At 42.5% G+C, this 20018-nt stretch overlaps 1 protein-coding gene across 1 annotated transcript; it reads right to left on the minus strand.

Annotated features, from left to right (window-relative positions):
• Positions 1 to 3864: 3864 nt before the first annotated feature.
• On the minus strand, positions 3865 to 15084 carry scn4bb (sodium channel, voltage-gated, type IV, beta b; the record flags this gene model as incomplete). The annotated part of the gene is made up of 5 exons (XM_080014186.1): positions 3865 to 3961; positions 4398 to 4527; positions 4745 to 4964; positions 5449 to 5612; positions 15000 to 15084. The coding sequence occupies 5 exons, from the start codon at positions 15082 to 15084 to the stop codon at positions 3865 to 3867; spliced, it is 696 nt and encodes a 231-aa protein (XP_079870312.1).
• Between the last annotated feature and the right edge of the window lie 4934 nt (positions 15085 to 20018).

Here is a 20018-nt window from a genome sequence, read left to right on the forward strand (position 1 = left end):
AAAAGCAGAAGGCAATTTGTATGGATCAGCTACAGGTGAATTAAATCACATAAAAAATTATCAGGAAATACATTGTTCTTATGATGATAGAAACCTTATTCTACCGTCTCTAAATCACCACCAAGGTTGAACACAAGCCAAGAATGACATCCCTTTTTTCAAAACAACTATTCCCGTGACCGTTAAGTCCATCTCTATTACAAAATGAAAGACAGAGTTATAGAATGGCAAATAAATTGTATAAATTGCCTAATTTCTTCTGCAGGTGTGTCAGTCCGCTGCTTTAACGTCACCAAAACAAGCTGTACTACTTTTTTTTTTTCATTTTTTGTTAAAAGATTCAATTGTTTTATATTGTAAAAAGAACGCACAGGATTTCTGATTACATCATTTGTTATAAAGCACAGCAGCATTTCTGTTTTTTCCAAGTCCAATTTTCAGAAAAAAGGCTGAATGAAAAAAATTGGTGATTTGAAATTTTGACATTTCTCAGTGATATACTGTCCACCCACACAAATATGTACAACTCGATCAATACACAACATAAAAAACTCAAATCCCGGAAACAGACACTGAAATGAAAGTCCTTCACCCCTCCACACTCACATTTCAACAACAAAACAAAGCTTTAAAGCTTTTACATTTTGTGATATTTGTGCCCTCGTGGTGAACATTGTGTGTTCACTACATTTGTAGGGGCATTTTGGGTCAATAGCAATGGACCATATAGTCTAGCAGTGTTTGAATGAAATTTTGTGACGCAGTGAAGAAGGGATCAGTTTGGAACACCGCCTCAGATTTAAATGAGCGACATACAATTCAAGAAGCACCTTACTTGTGAATTACATTTGCATACACCTGCAATTTGTCTTCTGCATTCAACCCCGCTTTGAGTGTATCAGTAAACATTCTCGTGGAAACCATGAAAGGGTGAGGGTATGTTTTATAATGAACAAATAGTCTCTGACCTTATATTAATACCAATAGATTAAAGGAAGATGACTAAAAGTTTGAAGAGGAAAAAATAAATAAATGGATTACACAGAATGCCAAACTTATACTTACTTATGTATAAGACAAGGTTCTACTAGTTTAATTGTGGGGAATGATTGCATTAGTGTGACGTGGAGGTATGAAGCCTGTTTTAATTTAGTGTTACAGTTCCCGTGGTGTCACAAACCGCTTTGATCCCAGGCACAGAGTGATGATTTTGGAACAATCTCGCCAATTTGACTTAATTGACTGACAATTGTATTCTCACAATGTTCGTAGACATGCACACACCTCTAACACCTGGGCACTGTTTGGATTCTCTCCATCTCAACTCAACACACTTTGCCACACGCCAACACTTTTTGTGAATTACACTTTTAAGTATTTTATGTACACAAAAAATAAACATCTATGTTTAAAGTGCACGACCCACTCTCTTTACAGTATTGCTTTGAGCCAGCGATTTAAGACTGGAGGCACATACAGTACAACAGGTCAGTGACAACATGTGAGTTTTAGACGACGCTGCCGAAAAACTCACCAAACAACAAACACGCAATGGTACTTTTCATTTCACGCTGGGTCACCCTACCCAGAGGTATTTTGTTTAAACCGGACATTCAATGTCTCAAATGTGCAACACTTGTAAATGCTGTAAATGCAGTAAACAATGTTTTTCATTGGTTTGATTTTATGATCTAAGAACAGAGAGCAAAATACAGTCAATCAGCAATCAGCTCTAGAGGAAAGATCAGTTTTCCCCTTTCCTGCATCAGCGCAAGGACAGTTTGAAAGGGTTGAGCTGAAGACGCACATTCGTCTGCTTGATTCGCAAGGATGCACAATACCCTACCGAGTACCGATATGAAGACAGAAATATTCAACTACAATCATTTTTTATTTTGAAAGACCCGGTACGTTAATTTAGTGGTATTATCATTAAGTGATCTGTGCATCTTTATTGTTTAATGCCAACCTCATATGAAATATGAACTTATTGCAAATTTACTGAACACATGAACAGAGGGACCAAAGTCTCAGCATCAGTTTGCTTCTTTCTGGTATAAATGCCATCCTAATCTGTACACTGCACTGCAGATTATAATGATTCATTATTGCAAGGATTAAAATATTTAGGATTTGATGTATGTTAATCGACACACTGGATGGGAATAAATTGGGTTTGGTCGAGGCTTGGCCAGGACCAGTAGGACCCGTAAGCAGCCCAAGTAGTCCCTCAGAAGACAATCCGTTATAAATGGGATCTACAGCAGAACAAATAGAAAATGGATTCGGTATAACGCAGATATATTTGAATGCGTAGTCCGAAATACAAGTGCGTAATTCTACTTCCAAGCAATGTGTCTAAATTCTGGCCCATAAAGGATCACATGCTTAGAATGCATTGATTATTCATCTTAAAAGCAGCATTGTAAGAGGGTCATTCATGTTTCTAGGGGTTTGCTTCAGGGGTTTGTCTATCATTCAGTTCAGAAGCATGTTGTATTATCTGTTGCATTTGCTGGGATCTATAAACTGTTTTCTAATATGTCGTCATCCTCGGGTTTAGAGGAACAAGGAAGCAGTAACAGGCACCTGTGTTTTAGTATCAAGCAAAAAAAGTTATGGAGAGCTGGCCTGGATCCTCACAATATTCTTTAATTGATAAAATAATATATTCAGCTGGGTTTTTTTAAACTGAACTGGATGTTTTTTGCACATTTTTACATTTTTACATTTTATTTTGTGTTTAACACTCAAATACACAGCTTAAGTGGACGATTTCAGTTGAGGCCAACTCTGAATTTAATGTGAGGTAAAACAAGATTCAGCCCAGCTCAAACTACTTACACTGCACATTTCCCTGTCTCAAGCAGTTAAACAAACTACATATATTTATTTTTTTGCCTTATGAATAATTGTCCAAGGTTTATTTTTCATATGCAACCTGGCTGTGGCCACAGAAGACATTAAGTATAGTATACCACCATTATAATCATAGATAACATTATTTGGATGGGTGAGATATAAATGGATGTGGACTTGTGGGGGACGCTGAACATCTTAAATGAGTTTTCGTGTGAGCTGCAAAAAAAAATCACTTTTTGGAAATATTGAAGTTATGTGGAACATCTGACTGTATACAGTATGTTCCCTTACATTGATGAGACCATTTGCTGCCGCTCACTTCTCCCACCAACTTCTGCCTTTTCATTGACTTCCAATGCTTTCACAAACTGATTCTTAAAAACATACTTCTAACTGTAATATGATGCAGATGCATCTACAGGAAGTATTTCAAAAAAGGTACCCAAAGTACAATGTAGACCATTGATTAGCAATAAAGGGTGATTGTTCTCAAGGTACATTGTTAAGAGTGTAAACAAAGCAAGCTGGCGAGCTAGAAGTTCCATCTGGAGTTTAGTGAAAAACAGTTCACTTTCCACTTCACTGGTGTTTTCATGCAGGTCATAGCCCAAACTCACTTGTTATTTGATGCAAGGCCTTGGTGTTGTGTTTGCTAGGAGGATTATAAATTGAGACAAGCAAGCCCCCTATGGCCTAAACACAGCAAGTGTCTGGGAGATTAAATCAACTGACACAATCCCGGCCACATTCTACACCATGTTTTGTGTGCATTGAAAAGAGTAGGCGTTAGTGGACTTGCACCTATTTCACATTGCATCTGTGCATTTAGTGTGTTGGACCTTAATGCACGTAACACTATTTACATTTTACCGGTTGGCCACAACCAGGTGCCATATTTCTTATTACTAACTCAGACATCATGAAGATTCATCTCTGCAAACATATGTGCATATACAAATATATGCAAATATAAATAAATATGATTTATTGACATGCATTCACTTATTTCTTTTTTGGTGTTGGTTTTGAATCAGCTTTGGATCCTGAGAGGCCATTTTCTGTGTTGTCAATCCCTGACGAAGTTACAAGGCACTCCTTACTGCAGTTGGACGAAAGGAAAAAGAGATCAGGAGGATTATTACTGGAAATACTCAACTTGCCTAATGCAAAATACTACATACTACATAACAATGTAATACTGTATCTTACACATCTGAAAATATAACGTACCAGTTCAGCAGTTATTGTAATAGTAATGATAAAAAACATCAAATAGCTGTGTTGATGGGAATGCTAAGAGAACAACCAACATAGCACTGTCCCAATTGGCATCGAGCACACTATTTAATACGGCAAATTAGTATGTGGACGTGTGTTGTCTATCCGAAACCATAGCATGCATCAAATAGTATGCAAAGATTACCAGGATGACAGATATGTACTGTAGTGTTCACACTGCACACTACGCTAGTTTGTGTATCCCACAGTGCATTGTGAGGAAAAGACGTGTAGGACAGGTAACATGTAGTACCCACTTTTTCTCCTCAAGCTTGGCGAGAACAAAGAGCGTCAAGTTCTTCAGCAACATGAAGCCCATTAGGAGCCCAATGGCGCCACCCACTGCCGAGCCAATGATGATGGTCAGGGTGTTGTCCACCACCCTCACTACAGAAAGGGATATGGAGAGACAACCATGTGAAAAGGCGACATTGCGACGTTTTAATATGGAATTAACAAATACAAACTACGACAAAATTGTGTCCTTTTGTGACCTATCATTGAGAAAATAAAGTAAATGGGCTGCAACTCAATTTGGTCCTTTAAGGGTCAAGAAGAGACGTCATGCACAATATACACCGCACAGCTGCTAGACTCCACGCACACTCGTCCACCACGATCAGGGTGAAGATGGCACTGTGGTTCTTGCCCTTCTCTTTGGGGTTGCGTCCAAAGCAGGTGTACTGGCCCTCGTCCTCGAAAGTGATGTTCCACAGAACAATGGAGACGTTGTTCCCTTTGCTGCTGCCCACAAACTCCACGCGTTCCCGGAGGATAGTCACGTCGGGCTCTACTCCTTCCTTCGGAATCACGGACTCACACATCTGGGAAGACCAGAAAGCTGTCGATAAACCAGAACTGATTGTGGTCTATTAACAAAAGCTTAAGCAAAAGTAGGACAGGACTCCTTATTTTCACAACATTTCATCCCAGGGGACAATGTTTAAGGAAAATAAACTTCAAAGAGGAAGAGGTTTTGTGAACTGAAATATATGAAACACACATCAATCCTTGTAACACACAGTAATCCTGGTCATAATATTATTTTTTGTTTTTCAAATGTGATTGAATCAGTTTTACAGATAGTATGTGTGGCTCATTAGTGCCACCTACTAGTTGAAATCGGCATGAATCGTGCAGGGAGGACACTGATGCAGATTAGTGAAGTGGGGGGAATCAAACCAGGGGGTGAAGTTAGTCTTTAACCTTACGGACACTTCACCCCTCACACTGTCACCCTGATCTCAGCAAGAGCTGGAAAAAATGAAGGACTCTGCTTTATGCCAATGCTGATCAAATCGGCCTTACCTTGACCATGGTGCCACTTTCATTGAACTGCCAGTTAAAATAGAGATTACTGATGCCGATGCAGCTGGCGTAAGTACAGGGCAACATGACTGTGCTGCCGTTCACCGCTTCCAGGAAGGGAATCTTCCCCACAGACATCTCCAAGGCCTGAGTCGACCATAGGCCTGGGAGGGATTAGGGGAGCGTTAGGAGCGGCGTATACAACAGGTTCAAATTATTGCAACACAGTGTCATATCAACATCAAGCGAGTCTGGTTTTAGTTTGATTGCAGACACAAAGATTTTGATCTACAACTAGGTTCTGTGGAGATATCGAGTTGTAAGACTGAAAGTGCACCTACAACGATTTTTACAGGGATAGTAGTGCATTTCCACGACAGAATGGTTAGGAATATCAAAGTCACACAGATTATTTGTATATAATACAGCATATACTGTATATAACTTCTATATATACTGCAGTCAGTGAATCCAGTTGGATTCAAAATCCATAAATTGTAATTATGTCATTTAGAAATACACAAATGTCCAGCTATTCTCTTAAGGACTGTTGGGTTTGAGACACCAAGGTGGGTCAAGTCAAAGGACAATATAGTGCATTTCAATGCATCTCATACTTCAACCAACCGAAGAAGGACACCAGAGGGACAGTTTAGCTTTCCCATACTCAGTGGTTATACTTGGGAAAACATGTTTGACCAATGTGAAATCCAAATAATCCCAGACAGTAATCTGTCCAAAACTTCCCAGCTATGTTTGGAACAGAAAAAATGAACTGAATTAATTGGTTGATTGGTTTAGAGTCCCAGTATGTTCTAGGCTGGGATACACTGGGACATGCTGGGCCTCCGAGCATGTCCCAGAGTGTCCCAGCATGACCCAGCATGTCCCACCATGAAGAATGTCAACGGAATTAGTACAACCAAGACAAAATACATTGTAAGTTGTAATCTGATAACTACAATACCAACGACTTTGGTGTCTCAATAGTGGTTGAGGATGGGGTGGCCACGCCTTGAGGGCTCAGCAGGCACCACAAAGTCACCAAAGCACCACAAAATGACATTCAGTTAGCCTAACGTACATGTTTTTACAAGACCAGCATTTAAGAGTGACCTCTCAGGGTGCAACACACCACAGGCACCCCCTCAGTGGCTCTTACTACAGTGAAATTTACATTGTCCACCTAGGAGCGAATTCAAAACCACACTGACAACCAAAATAAACAATGTCTTCTTATAATCCTGTGAGTAATGCTGAACCGAACAATTGTGCGAGATGAGAAAGAGAAAAATAAAGAGCGATGTATTGCTCACACACACACACGCACACACACACACACACGCGCACACGCACACGCACACACACACACACACACGCACACACACACACACACACACACACACACGCGCGCACACGCACACACAGACACACACACACACACACACACACACAATTTTTCGCTATCCTCCAAAATTTGCTCCTAAAAAAAGAAGGGAATACTTGAATCAAGGAAATATACCCACGAGTGGAATGAGGACGTCTAAGTTGATAAGATTTCTTAAAAGAAGCAAATAAAATTATAATCTTGTTCTTACAACCAAGAAGGAAAAATTCCTTTGTTTCTAAGCACATCCAATTTTACCCATTTGGCTCGGGCCATTCCATCAGATTTTTTTTCTCCAAAGAAAATGTCCTTTCTATGTTCCCTTAGTGTCTTTATTCCTGCATTGTAGTGGAACGGGAACGCTCCAATTTTCCAGCCTACAAATATCAACTTTAAGGATAGGTCCAGTCTGCCCTACTTCACTACTACACTACTTCACAGCCTTGATAAATGATTCTCTATCCCTTATTTTGCCAAAATAAGGGATAGAGGGATAATAAGGGATCTTGGTGATTTTAACATTCTCTAGCCAATGAATTTCTTTACCACATAGACTCTTTTAACCTCAATGTCCAGTCTGCACATGACCCAACATGTAAAAAGAAAAAGCACTTTAGATCTAGTTTTATCTTCTGGCCTTCTGGCCTGCACTGAAGGAAATTTGTGTGTCAGATCACAAAGGTATTTTCTTTGATATGCAGTTAAATCAGCTGCCCCTGCTCACTCTATTGTCCTAAATTCCACTACAGCTGGTGTGTTTTCACTTATAAGACTGCCCCCAGCTCCTGCTTTATTGAAACCTCTCCTCTAACAGCAAACACTACAGAACTGTTGTTCCCCTTTAATAATGCACGCCTGTCCATCCGAGTTTTATCAGATTTTATTACTTAAAAAACAACACAGGTCTTGACCTCGCCATCCCAAATGATTTTAGACCTACCTCAAAAATCCCATTTTTGAGTAAGCTACAACAGAAGGTAATTTTCCATCAGCTCCGCTGAAGGTAACAATTGACGATCTCCTTGCAGCAGATGCAGGTGACTACTCCATCCTCATTCTCTTAGACCTCAGTGCAGCCTTTGACGCAGTCTACAACAAATTCCTGACCAACTATCTGAGAGGGTTCTTGATTGGCTTGGCTCCTATGTCTCAAATACCAGTTTCACCGTATCCATAGGAACTCATCTTCCACCCCTGTTCAGGTTTAACATGGGGTCCCACAATAATCCTGCTGTATAGTATGAGATTTCAAACTGATTTCAGGTCAAGAGATTGGTGTGGAACATTTTTGGTGTTTGGGCCAGAATAATAACTACATATCTGATAGCGGTCAATAGACTATCAAGTATTAAAGACAATTATTATGAACATGAGTAACCCACACCAAGGAAGGAATCTAGTCAACTACAGGTCAACCAGTATCCACATGATGCTTTGCGGTGAAAATCTGGACGGTCCATTAATTCCATCGACCGTAATAAAATGTTTTCTTTGCAGGTGCTGCAGCAACTGTTCCTCTGTACCAATGGCATATGCTAATTTTCCACACTCAGCAGCTTCTGCTCACACACTATATCTCAACAACACCTCATTTTACGGTTTAAAAAGAACCATGTATATTTTCATAGAGGCCATTTGCAAATGCGCTGCATGACGTCACAGGGACAAGAACTGGTGCGGCAAACATGTCTCAGTCGATCGGACAAACTATTTCATTATTTGCCTGCGAGCCTCTAAGTTGTCCCTTTGGCCCGCCTTTTATTTCATAAACTAGAAATAAATACACGCCAACAGCTGCTGTTTTGCCTCCGCCTGCCTCCTCTTTCTTATTCCCTCCGCACACACCTCCACAACTGGCACTTGAACAGGATGGAGCAGTGCGAGGCAGAATCCTGGACGCCTTCCCCCCTGGAACAAATGGTCTGTGAGTGGGACCAGGAGGCACTCTGGGAGAGCCAACAGGCCATCCAGGCCCTCCTCCAGGAGTGCACTAGAGTGCTACAGAAGATGACGCGGAGGATGATCCCGAGGTGTTCCTCGCCAACTTTGAACTGATGGCCAAGGCGGCCGGCTCGTCCGACCACGAGCAGGGGTGGTGGCTTGTTCCCCTCCTCTCGGGAGAAGCCCAGCTGGTGGCACATTCCCTAACCCTGCAGCAGAGGATGAGCTACACTGTCGTCTGGAGGACGGTGATTGAGCAGGTCGGGAGAATACCTGAGGGCCACCGCCTGCACCTCTGTTCACTCCCCTACGACACCGCGGGCCGGCCGTTCCTGCACGCCCAGCAGCTCCTGGACGCAGCCCAGCGGTGGCTACGACTACGAGGCGGCTCATTATAACCCAATGGCCGGTCACTTAGGACACGAGAAAACACTCGAGTGGATAATGGCCCATTTCTATTGGCCAGGCATCTGGGCGGAAGTGCAGCGGCACTATGCTGGCTGTCCCGAGTGTCGGCTGGTGAATCCACCGGCTATTCCCAGAGCGCCATTGAGGCCCCTCCCCTTAGTTGAGACGCTGTTTGAGAGAATTGCCATGGATCTCATCGGTTCATTAGACTGCAGTGCTCAATGCTAGTGGCTTACGCGACCCAATTCCCAGAAGCAGTGCCACAGCGCAGTATTACAGCCAAAAATGTGGCACAGGCGCAGGTTCAGTTCATCTCCCTGTTCGGGATTCCGAAGGAAATCCTGACCGACCAGGGCATTTTGTTTATGTCAAGCACACTGCGCGAACTGTACAGGTTACTGGGTGTCCGCTCAATTCAGACCAGCGTTTACCACCCGCAGACGGACGGCCTGGTCGGGCACTTCAGCAAAACATTGAAAAACATGATCCGGAAGTTCGTCCATGATGAACTTGCCGAAATTGGGACACAAAGCTAAACTCCCTGTTGATCGCGGTGTGGGAGGTTACCCAGTCCTCCACAGGGTTTTCCCCCTTTGAGCTACAGTTTGGCAGAAGACCTCATGGGGTGCTCGACCTGATTAAGGAAAACTGGCAGGAAGGTCCAGCACCAGTAAAAACGAGGTCCAGTACGTCCTGGACCTGAGAGCAAAGCTACACGCGTTAGGGCAGGAATCACAGAAGAACTTGCTCCAGGCCCAGGAACGTCACCTCCGCCTGTACGACAGGGGGGCTCGGTTAAGACAATTCTTACCGGGAGACAAGATGTTAGGACTGCTCCCGACATCCAGCTTGGCCCTTCGTGGTCACACGACACGTGGGGGAGGTTGATTATAAAGTTGAATGCACAGACAGGAGGGGGTCCACTCAAATTTACCACCTAAACCTCCTAAAAGAATGAAGAAGGGAAGGTGTGCCCATAATACTGGCCACAGTGACGATTGAGAGGGACGAGTTGGGGCCAGAGGTTCCAAAGCCGGCAGATTGCACCGCGGCCCTTTTAAGTGAACATCTCTCTCCTGGCGGACGTCGCGGCGCTGCAGCCGCACGTCCGCGTCTGCTGATGTGTTTTCTCCCCTGCCCATGTGGAAAAAAACCCGGGGGTGAAGGTGCAATCCCGGCCATATCGCCATGCCCTGTCCAGCCAGGGCATGGCGTCAAGGTGACAGATCTGATAGTGGATACAGTGGAAACTTTGCATATTATCACGGATATAGCTGAGACACGTCTTACATCCCCTCATACCCGCAGGACTTATTTTCTGTATAAGCAGCTACTGCCAGTGGACCAACCGTAATCTTCAAGCAAGGGAAAATGTCCTATAACACAGAGACTGTACCAAATTCCACATTCATGAGTATAACAGACTGTATTGCCTACACACAGTAAATGATGAATGTGATGACCAACGTAAGGGGTTTTATCATATGCAGACATGGCATGAGATCCTAGGGCACTGTAATTATGTTGATATTCAGAAATTACAGTGTGTTGATGGTACGACAATCAAGGGTAAAATAGACAAACCTGCCCTACATTGCCAAGCGTGCACTCAGGGGAAGTTTATCCAAACTTGGAACACGGAGCCTGATGTAAGGAGCTCTAGAGTTAGTACATTTAGCGGGACCAATAGACCCAGAGTCTAGAGACGGGTATAGGTTTGCGTTCTCATTCACTGATGATTATTCTAGTGCAGTGTTTTAAGTACTTTCTAAAAAAATTGAGTGACAGGGTGCAAGCAACAGAGAAGTTTCTTGCTGAGACAGCCCCATACAAGAAGATTAAATGTTTCAGATCAGACGATGGTGCGGAATTCATGAGAAAGAATTACCAGGCACTACTCAGCAGTAATAGGATTAAACATGAGACTTTGGCACCATACTCAACACACCAGAAGGGTACTGCTGAGCGAAATTGGCGCACCCTGTTTGACATGGCTAGGTGTATGCTAATAGAGAGAGCGAGTTGCCAAAGGAGTTATGTACTGTAGCTATGCAGTGCAGATAGCATCTGTATTAAGGAACAGATGCTTTAACAATCACACAAAACAGACACCTTACTCAATGCTGACAGGAAGATGGCCTAACCTTGCAAAAGTTTGGGTCACTGTGTTAGGCCTATAAACAGGGAGTGAGAAGGGAGTTTTGGTCAGGTATGACAAGAATACCCCAGCCTGCAACAACAATGGGAAAGTGCAGGAGCACAGACTGGTGACATTTATGACCAAAACGATTTTAGAGTGGCAGACTGACATGACGCCTGATGACCATGACTTTGAGGTGCAGAATATGGCCAGCAAGACCAGGCAAAATAGTAGTCCAGGACATAATCAGGGCCGCGTTCCAGAAACTATGCCTGAGGTGAATAGCCAAGCACAGACAGGTGAAACCAATCATGACCCTGTGCTATACCCTTCTAGATTGAGGAAGAAAGCAGGTTATTTAAGTGAATTTGTATCTGGTGAGGAGAGTGATGATCAGATACTGACTAACATAGATTATTGTTACAGATTAATGTGTAATATACCCCTAACATTTAGGGAAGCTGTAACCTCATCTAACTCGAAAGAATGTGTTAATGCGATGGATGAGGAAATGCAACAGCCAAGAGAAAATGACACATTTACTCTAACCAACTTGCCTGAGGGTAAGAAAGCAGTGGGGGATAGATGGGTATATGTAATTAAGAACAATGTTCAAGGATCTGACAAATACACGGCACGATATGTATACTAAAACAATCAGGCAGACAGAAATTGGAACAAGTATCTGAGTGAAAACCACTTTCTGCATAATCCAGCTGATCATTGTGTTTACACAAGGGAAACATAAAAAAAGAAAGTGATCATAATAATATGGATTGATGACTTGATCTTTGCTGCCAGTGATGAAAATGCACTCAAGGTTGTTAAGGAGGGGACTGCCCATTGTTCCCACAGCCCATTATTCTGAACCGCGATGGTCTGAAAAATTAAGACTAAAACTATGTTTAGGTACAGTATAAGCGAATAGATTGTTAAGTTTGGGTATAAGGTTCGATATGGTTAAGTTCAGGTATAAGCTTAGAGATGGTTAAGTGAAGGTATAAGCTGAGAGATGGTTAAGTTTAGGTATAAGCATAGATGGTTAGGGTTAGGTTAAGGGTGTCATCCATGTCCAATGGGAACATTTTTTTGGACTATTGGGGTTTCAGAATAATGGGCTGTCGGAAAAATTGCCTTGCACGGTGAAGGAGATGCTCACAGAAAAGTTAAAGATGAAAGACTCGGGTAAACGGAAACATTTTCTTGGTATCGATTTCGATTTTTTTTTTGATTATGTGAAAGTGTCACCGAAGAGATAAGTGGAGAAAATACTTGAAAGGTTTGACATGCAAGATTGTAAACCTAGAGCAACACCCTGTGAACAAAAAATGAACTACACTAAAGATGCAGAAATGATGAGTTATGTCAGAAAATACAGAGAAGCAGTATTGTCGGTAGCCTAATCTATCTGACTACGTGTACAAGACCCGATCTAAGTTTTGTAGTAAGTTGACTGTAACAGTACCTTGCTGAGCCAAAAGAAGAGCAATGGACTACTGCAAAACATGTACTGAGATATCTGAGAGGCACAATTGAGAAATAGTTGCGTTACAGGAAATGTGACAATGAGAAACTAGGGCTACAGTACAAGCATACAGTGATGCAGATTGGGCAGCTGATGTAACTGACAGACGTAGTATAACTGGTTATTGTGTAAGCCTAATGAAAATGGTCCTTTGATTTCATGGAAAACCAAATAGTCGCCCACTGTTGCACTGTCCACTTGTGAGGCAGAGTATATGGCAATAGCTGCACCCACACAAGAGTGTATGTACAACTCATAGTACAACTATTAGAAGGCATTGATGGTCGTCAGTGTGCACCATCTAAGGTTTATGAGGATAACTAAGGTACAATAGCGTTAACAAACAATCCTGCAAGAAGACAGAGGTGTAAGCATGTTGACATAAAGTATTGTTTTGTAAGGTTAACTGTGAATTGTGGAAAAATAAGTTTGGACTATTGCCCAACAGACCAGATGCTAGCAGATGTGATGATGAAACCTGCAACACAATTTATGTTGATTACCTTTTCAAACTTTATGTTTGAGGATTAACCATGTACAGGTACTCCTCACTTAACAACCAAGTTCCATTCCTAGGACCAGGTTGTTAAGCAAATTGGTCGATAAGCATGGACTCGGGTAATTTCATGGTAAGGGGGCGTGGCGATTGTGAACGCTAGTGTAGTGAATACTGACAGACTGCGGGAACGAGACTTAGACCGAGAAAGATGATGCGCGATGAGATGCTTGACACTGAGACACCGTGCATACGGCGCACACGCCGGGGTATTGTACGCAGCGCACAATACAGACTGGTCAGAGAGCTGGTCGTAAGTCCGAATGGTCAATAAACAGGTAGGACGTTAAGTGAGGAGTACCTGTATGTGAAAATTTACAGAGCAAATGGGGATGTTGACATATACAGTATGAAAAATGTCCTCTCAATGAAGGCAAACATAATGAGTTAAAGCAGGTACTGTATGTGGACAATGATAAAAGCCAATGAGATGTGCTGAGATTGACATATGATATGCGTGAATGTATCAATGGGCATGTATCAATAAAGTTCTCTACCTGGTGATTCCAGTTGGAGCAGAACTGATGCCCCACTGTGTGTTTATTCCTATTAATGTCTCGTTAGCACTGGGTATACATGCCAGAATCGCTGAACAATTCACCTCGGCCAATAGCATTCAGAACATTGTTGGCCACTGCCGCAGGGCACAATATTTGTAGTATTTAAATCTTTGATGATGGTAACGTACGGAATTAATGTAAATTAATTTCACTTTCACTTCACTTCAATGAGTATTCAATCAATCGTAACGAGTACATTCTTATTCCATCTACAAAGTTTACTGATACTTAAACATACTTAAAACTCTTAAAACTCATCAATAGTTTTAGTAATTTAAAAAAATGGTTAAAAAATGTCCTCCAAACTTTTAAGAAATGACTTTTCACCAAGGACACGCCATCACAGCATAAGCCTGCATGCACCGTCTATCAAAAATCTATCAAAGATACAGCAGATCTGTAATGAGCAGTTTTACAGTGTGGTGGTGCTCAATATGAAGGTGCAGTTTGGAACCGGCGCACGTAACTTCTTAACTATAGACATTCAGAATGACAAAGACTTCCGTATCCTAAGTTCTTGTATTTTTTTCAATAATACAAAGAACTCCAAATATAAATTCAGTGAATAACCTGCCAATGTAGGGTGAGGTCATTCTGTGGTTCACAGGCGCTATGCAGCACATCAACATTTAGTCAAGAAGATTAAACCACATCTATATGTTATGCTGTAGTGATGCTCTAGTCATTGAAGCATCACACTGCTGTTTTGAATATTGATTCAGTGCTGTGAATGATAGAAGGTGTGGTCAAGTGTTTCTATCGCCTTGGCTCCTTCCTGGAAAATGTCTGACATGTCTCATTGACATACTGTACAATACCGCTCACGACATAACAGCAAAATATTCAAAAATATTACATGTTTAACGTAACTTGCACAATTTTCTACTAATTATTAGCACTCTTTTTGGTGAATATGACTGTGATATGAATATGAGTAGATGACAAAAACTGGAAGGCGAACAGTGCATTTATCGGTTATGATGAAGATAGAGTAAACAAAGTGACGATGACGTGGATGAAGGACTGGGTTTTACCTAGCAGCAGGGACAGCACCACACCAGCAGCCATGTGTCTGGGAAGCATCCCGCAGGGGTCGAACCAGATCCCCTGGACATCCATGCCTGCCCGAACAAACACTGCAGTGGGATCTAGCCCTCTCTTTGGATAATTGCGTTGTTCAGACCTTTCTGTCCAGCTGTATGAGACTATTTTGACAGAGAAAATCTGCACTGGTTCTCCACAGCTGCCGGATAAGGATCTGGAAGCTAACTACAGGGGTGTACGTTCCCCCACCGAGGCACGTCCAAGTGTTAAAGCTCGTCGTAGCTGCAGTGAGCCTGCCTGCCAGCCCCCACAGCACTCCTGTGAGAGAAAGTGTAGGTTAGACAGAGGGCACAGGAGAGGGAGAATGAGGAAAGAGGGGGAAGAGTAAGGAAAGATGAAATTATTGCAAATAACTTAAGAAATCAGGGGAAATGCAAAGACATTTTGTGATAATAGCTCAAGATGAAAATGGGGGATTACAAACACTGAGACAGAAACCATAATCAATAATATCATTACAGTGCAATAAAAAAAAGTTGTTCTTTCTGTGTGTCATTATGGGTGCAGACAGTGACAAACTACATACCTGTAGGTGCCTCCTTCTCTTGGAGAGGAGGAGGTGACAGAGAGAGAGAGAGGGAGAGAGGCAGATCTGAAAAGAAGAGGTGTGTAAATCTGCATGTGGTATGAGTGGTAATTCTCATGTTACCAGACTCACCTCTTTCCCGTGGACGTATTCCCTCATAGGCCGACAGGTTGACTGCACGGCCGAGTCGATGTGGACGCTGCAGCAGCGGCCACGACAGCGACTCACTGCGCAGTCGGGGTTCAGTCAAGGAGAATCTGCCGAGCCAGAGCTCTCACTGCAGAGAGAGACACATTGCAGACGCGACAGAGTCGAGAAACGGACAGACAGACAGAGGGACAGAAAGCGGGACGGACAGAGAGGGACAGAGGGATGGATGGAGTGAGGGCAGACAGACAGACAAGCAGACAGACAGCGGATTACTGCTCCTCTTCCTCAACAGCAGTGCCCGAGCGAGGCAGACTCTTCTCTTCTCCCTGTCCTTCTGGCTGTTTCTCAACTTTTCTCTACCCTCCACTTTGGCTCTATGCCACTTTTCCCTCCCCTTCTTCCTCCATTCAAAATCTCTCTCTCTCTCTCTCTCTCTCTCTCTCTCTCTCTCTCTCTCTCTCTCTCTCTCTCTCTCTCTCTCTCTCTCTCTCTCTCTCTCTCTCTCTCTCTCTCTCTCTCTCTCTCTCTCTCTCTCTCTCTCTCTCTCTCTCTCTCTCTCCACTTCTCATTCCTCTTTCTCTCCCATCCTCCCCATTCACTCCTGCCTCCCTCCCTGCCTCCCCCACCCAGCCAGCTCCCAGACTCCTGACTCAGGCGTGTATGCAGACACAGGCACTTTTATCAGTGTTTGTGGAGAACAGAGGAAAAGCTTCTGCAGTGCAGGTTTGGGGAAGCAGCATGCAGGCCATGGTGTGCTAGACAGCCTCTCAGTGTCCTGCCCTCAATGTCGTGCGTGTTCTCCCCTCAGTTAAGATTTAGTCAGTCGAGGCGGCACAGTGTGAAGGCACGCAACGTGCGAGTGATCCCCCCAGCACAACACCTCTAAATACCATGTTTATCAACCTGCAGGGTGGTATGTGATGCTCCTTTTAATCATGGCTTTTCCCCTTCGTCCCCTCAGTCCTATCCCACAATAGATGGAGTTGAGTTTCCTGTGACTCTGCATTTTTTCTCCCTCCTGCATCACCTCTCCTTTCCTTTTTTTCCCATCCCTCTCTTCCTCTCCTCTCTCTCCTCCCATTCAGCTTTAAGATGATAATATTGCTGGGTTATGATTGTGTCACTGGCTTTTCCCTGAAAGGTAAATCCTGGCTAGCATCAGATTCCCCTGGCTCAGGATAATCAACGTCCACAGACACTGTGTGTGAATGTGTGTGCATGTGCGTTTGTCCCATTCAACGCCAAAGAAGGTCACATGACCTTGTAGTTCCCATAACGCATTCTTTACTGTGTTGCAATTAATATGACGCTGCTGCAAGTGCATTACGATATGAGATGGTGGGAAATATATATTACTATAACGACATCCCTTCCAACCTTCGAGAAAACCAACAGCCGGCCTGTTTCTACTGTCAGTGCTATTTACTAGAGAGAACATAACAGGGGAAATGCTTATCTTGGAGCTTTTGATTTAATCACTCTTCTTAGCTCTGATTACTCAGCATCTTATAACACAGAGAAAGAACATTGGTGCACCCATAAACTATCTCCATATACTGTACAGTATATACAGTATTTATATATATATATATATATATATATATATATATATATATATATATATATATATAAAGAGAGACATATAGATCTAGATATAGAAATTGAAAGAGATGAATGAGGAGGCTTGGTGCCGTCACTACCCAAAAAGGTCAGTACACAAGAAGAGGAAAAGGGGACAGCTAACACATCCCTCTCTAACAATGCTCTTTGATTGTGTATTTTTTATTTATTTTTTATCTACAGTACTATCGTTTTTGTAACAGAGGGAATGGGGAAGTTTCTCGCATAAGGGCTGTGACTGAAGCTCAAGTTGACGCTAAATAAAAAGACAGCCACAGGTATCTGCCAGGTAAGCTAATAATGTACTTCCTATGCAACTACTTTGCACTGTGATTTATTATTCATGGGGAAAGCTATTTGCTGTATCTATTTAAGGAACTGGAGCATGCTTCCATAGGATGGTGTGTCTCCTGTCCTGCGTCTCACAAGAACAAAATATTGGACATAAGATGTATGTTTGTAGCGCGATCGCTACAGAAGGTTCTGGCCAAGGACGCGTGACACAGGGTCTAGCGGGGTAGAAGCGCCAGAACGGCGAGTTTTATTTCACAACGTTTATAAAACAAGCTCCAGTGCGGATCGTACAAAAATACTTTTGATGAACGGACCTCGACCGGGACTCACTCATAACGCTCCCGCACCATCCCCGCCATCCCTCCTCTACAAGACAAGACAGACATATAAGAAACCTTCCCAGCTGCTGTGATTGGCCAGTCATTCAATTGGCCACAGCTGGCACCGAGGCGGGAGCGTCAGTCTACCATGGTGAGTTCCTCTCGCCTCCCAGGACACGCTCGACCACGCCCTTGAGTCTGCCACAATGTTCATATGATCTTATTGTTGGATATGAATAGGTTTGTACAGTACTGAAAGTAACATAGTACACACAGCTCTGCAATGGGAGCCCAGCCTCACTGTCTGGAGAGAGATGAAATCACAGCAGCTTTTCAATACTCTGCTATTTATCTCAATCTTCTGCAGTTGCGTCCCCTGCTGGTTGCCAGTGCTGGCTCTCCTCACCTGCAGTTAGCAGCAATTTTTTGTGGACATTAATAAGATCTCTAATCGTATTAAAGTTTCTTGAATGCAGTGGCTCACAAAGTTCTAACAGAAGGGGACTGTACCTATTCAAATGCAATTTTCTTCTTACAGACCATTTTACACATTAAAAATGTTGTGCTAAATTAGCAAAAACACAAGCACTTGCCTGATTGATTAGGAGCTTATTCATAACATGACTGCTGACCCTAGGAGGCCAATTATTTTGTTTTAATTGTGACAACTGCAGAGAAATGGGAACTCTTCCAGAACTGCAAGGGGGGGCACTGTTTTGGTGCAGAAAGAAAAAGGGTGCTGCAGACCCGTGCAGACCCCCGAGGACTGTGACTGCAAAATGAGGATCGCCCTTGGAGTATCACAGCAAAACAGAACCTTACAACTGGATACAATAGGCATAAGTATAGAATAAATTCATGTATCCATTTATACTTATAGCTTTAAAGAGTAACCCACCCTTACTGCAGCAAAAATTATAATCTTGCCTTAACCCTTGTATTAAATTGGACAGATTTGACCCAAATGTCGGTGTTTATCATCACAAAAAGGCTGGTTAACATACTTGTTTCAGCCTGAGGCCAGGTGACTGCATCATTTGGGGTCATTAACTTATATACAGAATTGACATTTTGATGTTTTGTGTAAGTCTATAAGCACTTTGCACCCCATTTTGATGCTTTGGCCAGTTTTGACCACAAAGGAGAATAGGGTTTTATGAAGTAGCAGCTACAGTAGTGTAAATAAGTCTCTCTCCCCCTCTTTCTAGCATTATCTAATTAACATTGCTCTCACCACAAATATAAAAAACACCCCCTTTATTTTAACCAATGGCAACACACTGACATTAAAAGTTTGTCTGGAGAGATTGCTCCGGATAGCTGCGTCTGTCACTGTTTGAATAATTGTAAGTCGCTTTGGATAAAAGCCATCCTAAATGCAATGTCAGGAAGGCCTCGCTCTAATCTTAGTGATAATGACAGTTATATAGAGGAGGAAGTGTCCAAAACTGAGGATAATGTTGAACATAATTCGGAGTACAATGAATCATCCTCTGATGAAGAAGAAGAAGAAAATACACAGGTTAAAAGAGAGGTGTTGCTGATGGAATGGAAACATTGGCATGGTCACAAACAAGTCAAGGAAAACTCAGTTGAAAACAGTACCAGAATTGCAGTTACATGAGTTAATGACATCAAATCTGCCTTTGAACTGTTCATTCTGTGATCAGTGGAGAGAATTATTCTGTGCAACACAAATCCGAAAATGTGCTGTCTTGTCATTAAAAACAAACTAAATTCAATTATTCATGACTGTTTTGATGTGAGTTACATTTGTCATAATGTCAGGGCCACTGGGTCAACTCGTCTCAAGATTCAAGATGTTTATTTGTCACATACATATACATACGAGCATACATATAGTGAAATGACAATGAATGTTATTGTGCCAAATCTGCCACTCATCAAATGCAAGAAAGCATTACATTTGTAAGATACTAAAAACATCGCAGCAAAATAAACCCCATGCACATTATGACCATCATGGCCAAGTTTGATGAATAATTAGTGCATATTGTGTGCTTTGTAATGAAAAACGA

The sequence above is a fragment of the Zeus faber genome, assembly GCF_960531495.2.
Source record: "Zeus faber genome assembly, chromosome: 14".
Classification (NCBI taxonomy): domain Eukaryota; kingdom Metazoa; phylum Chordata; class Actinopteri; order Zeiformes; family Zeidae; genus Zeus; species Zeus faber.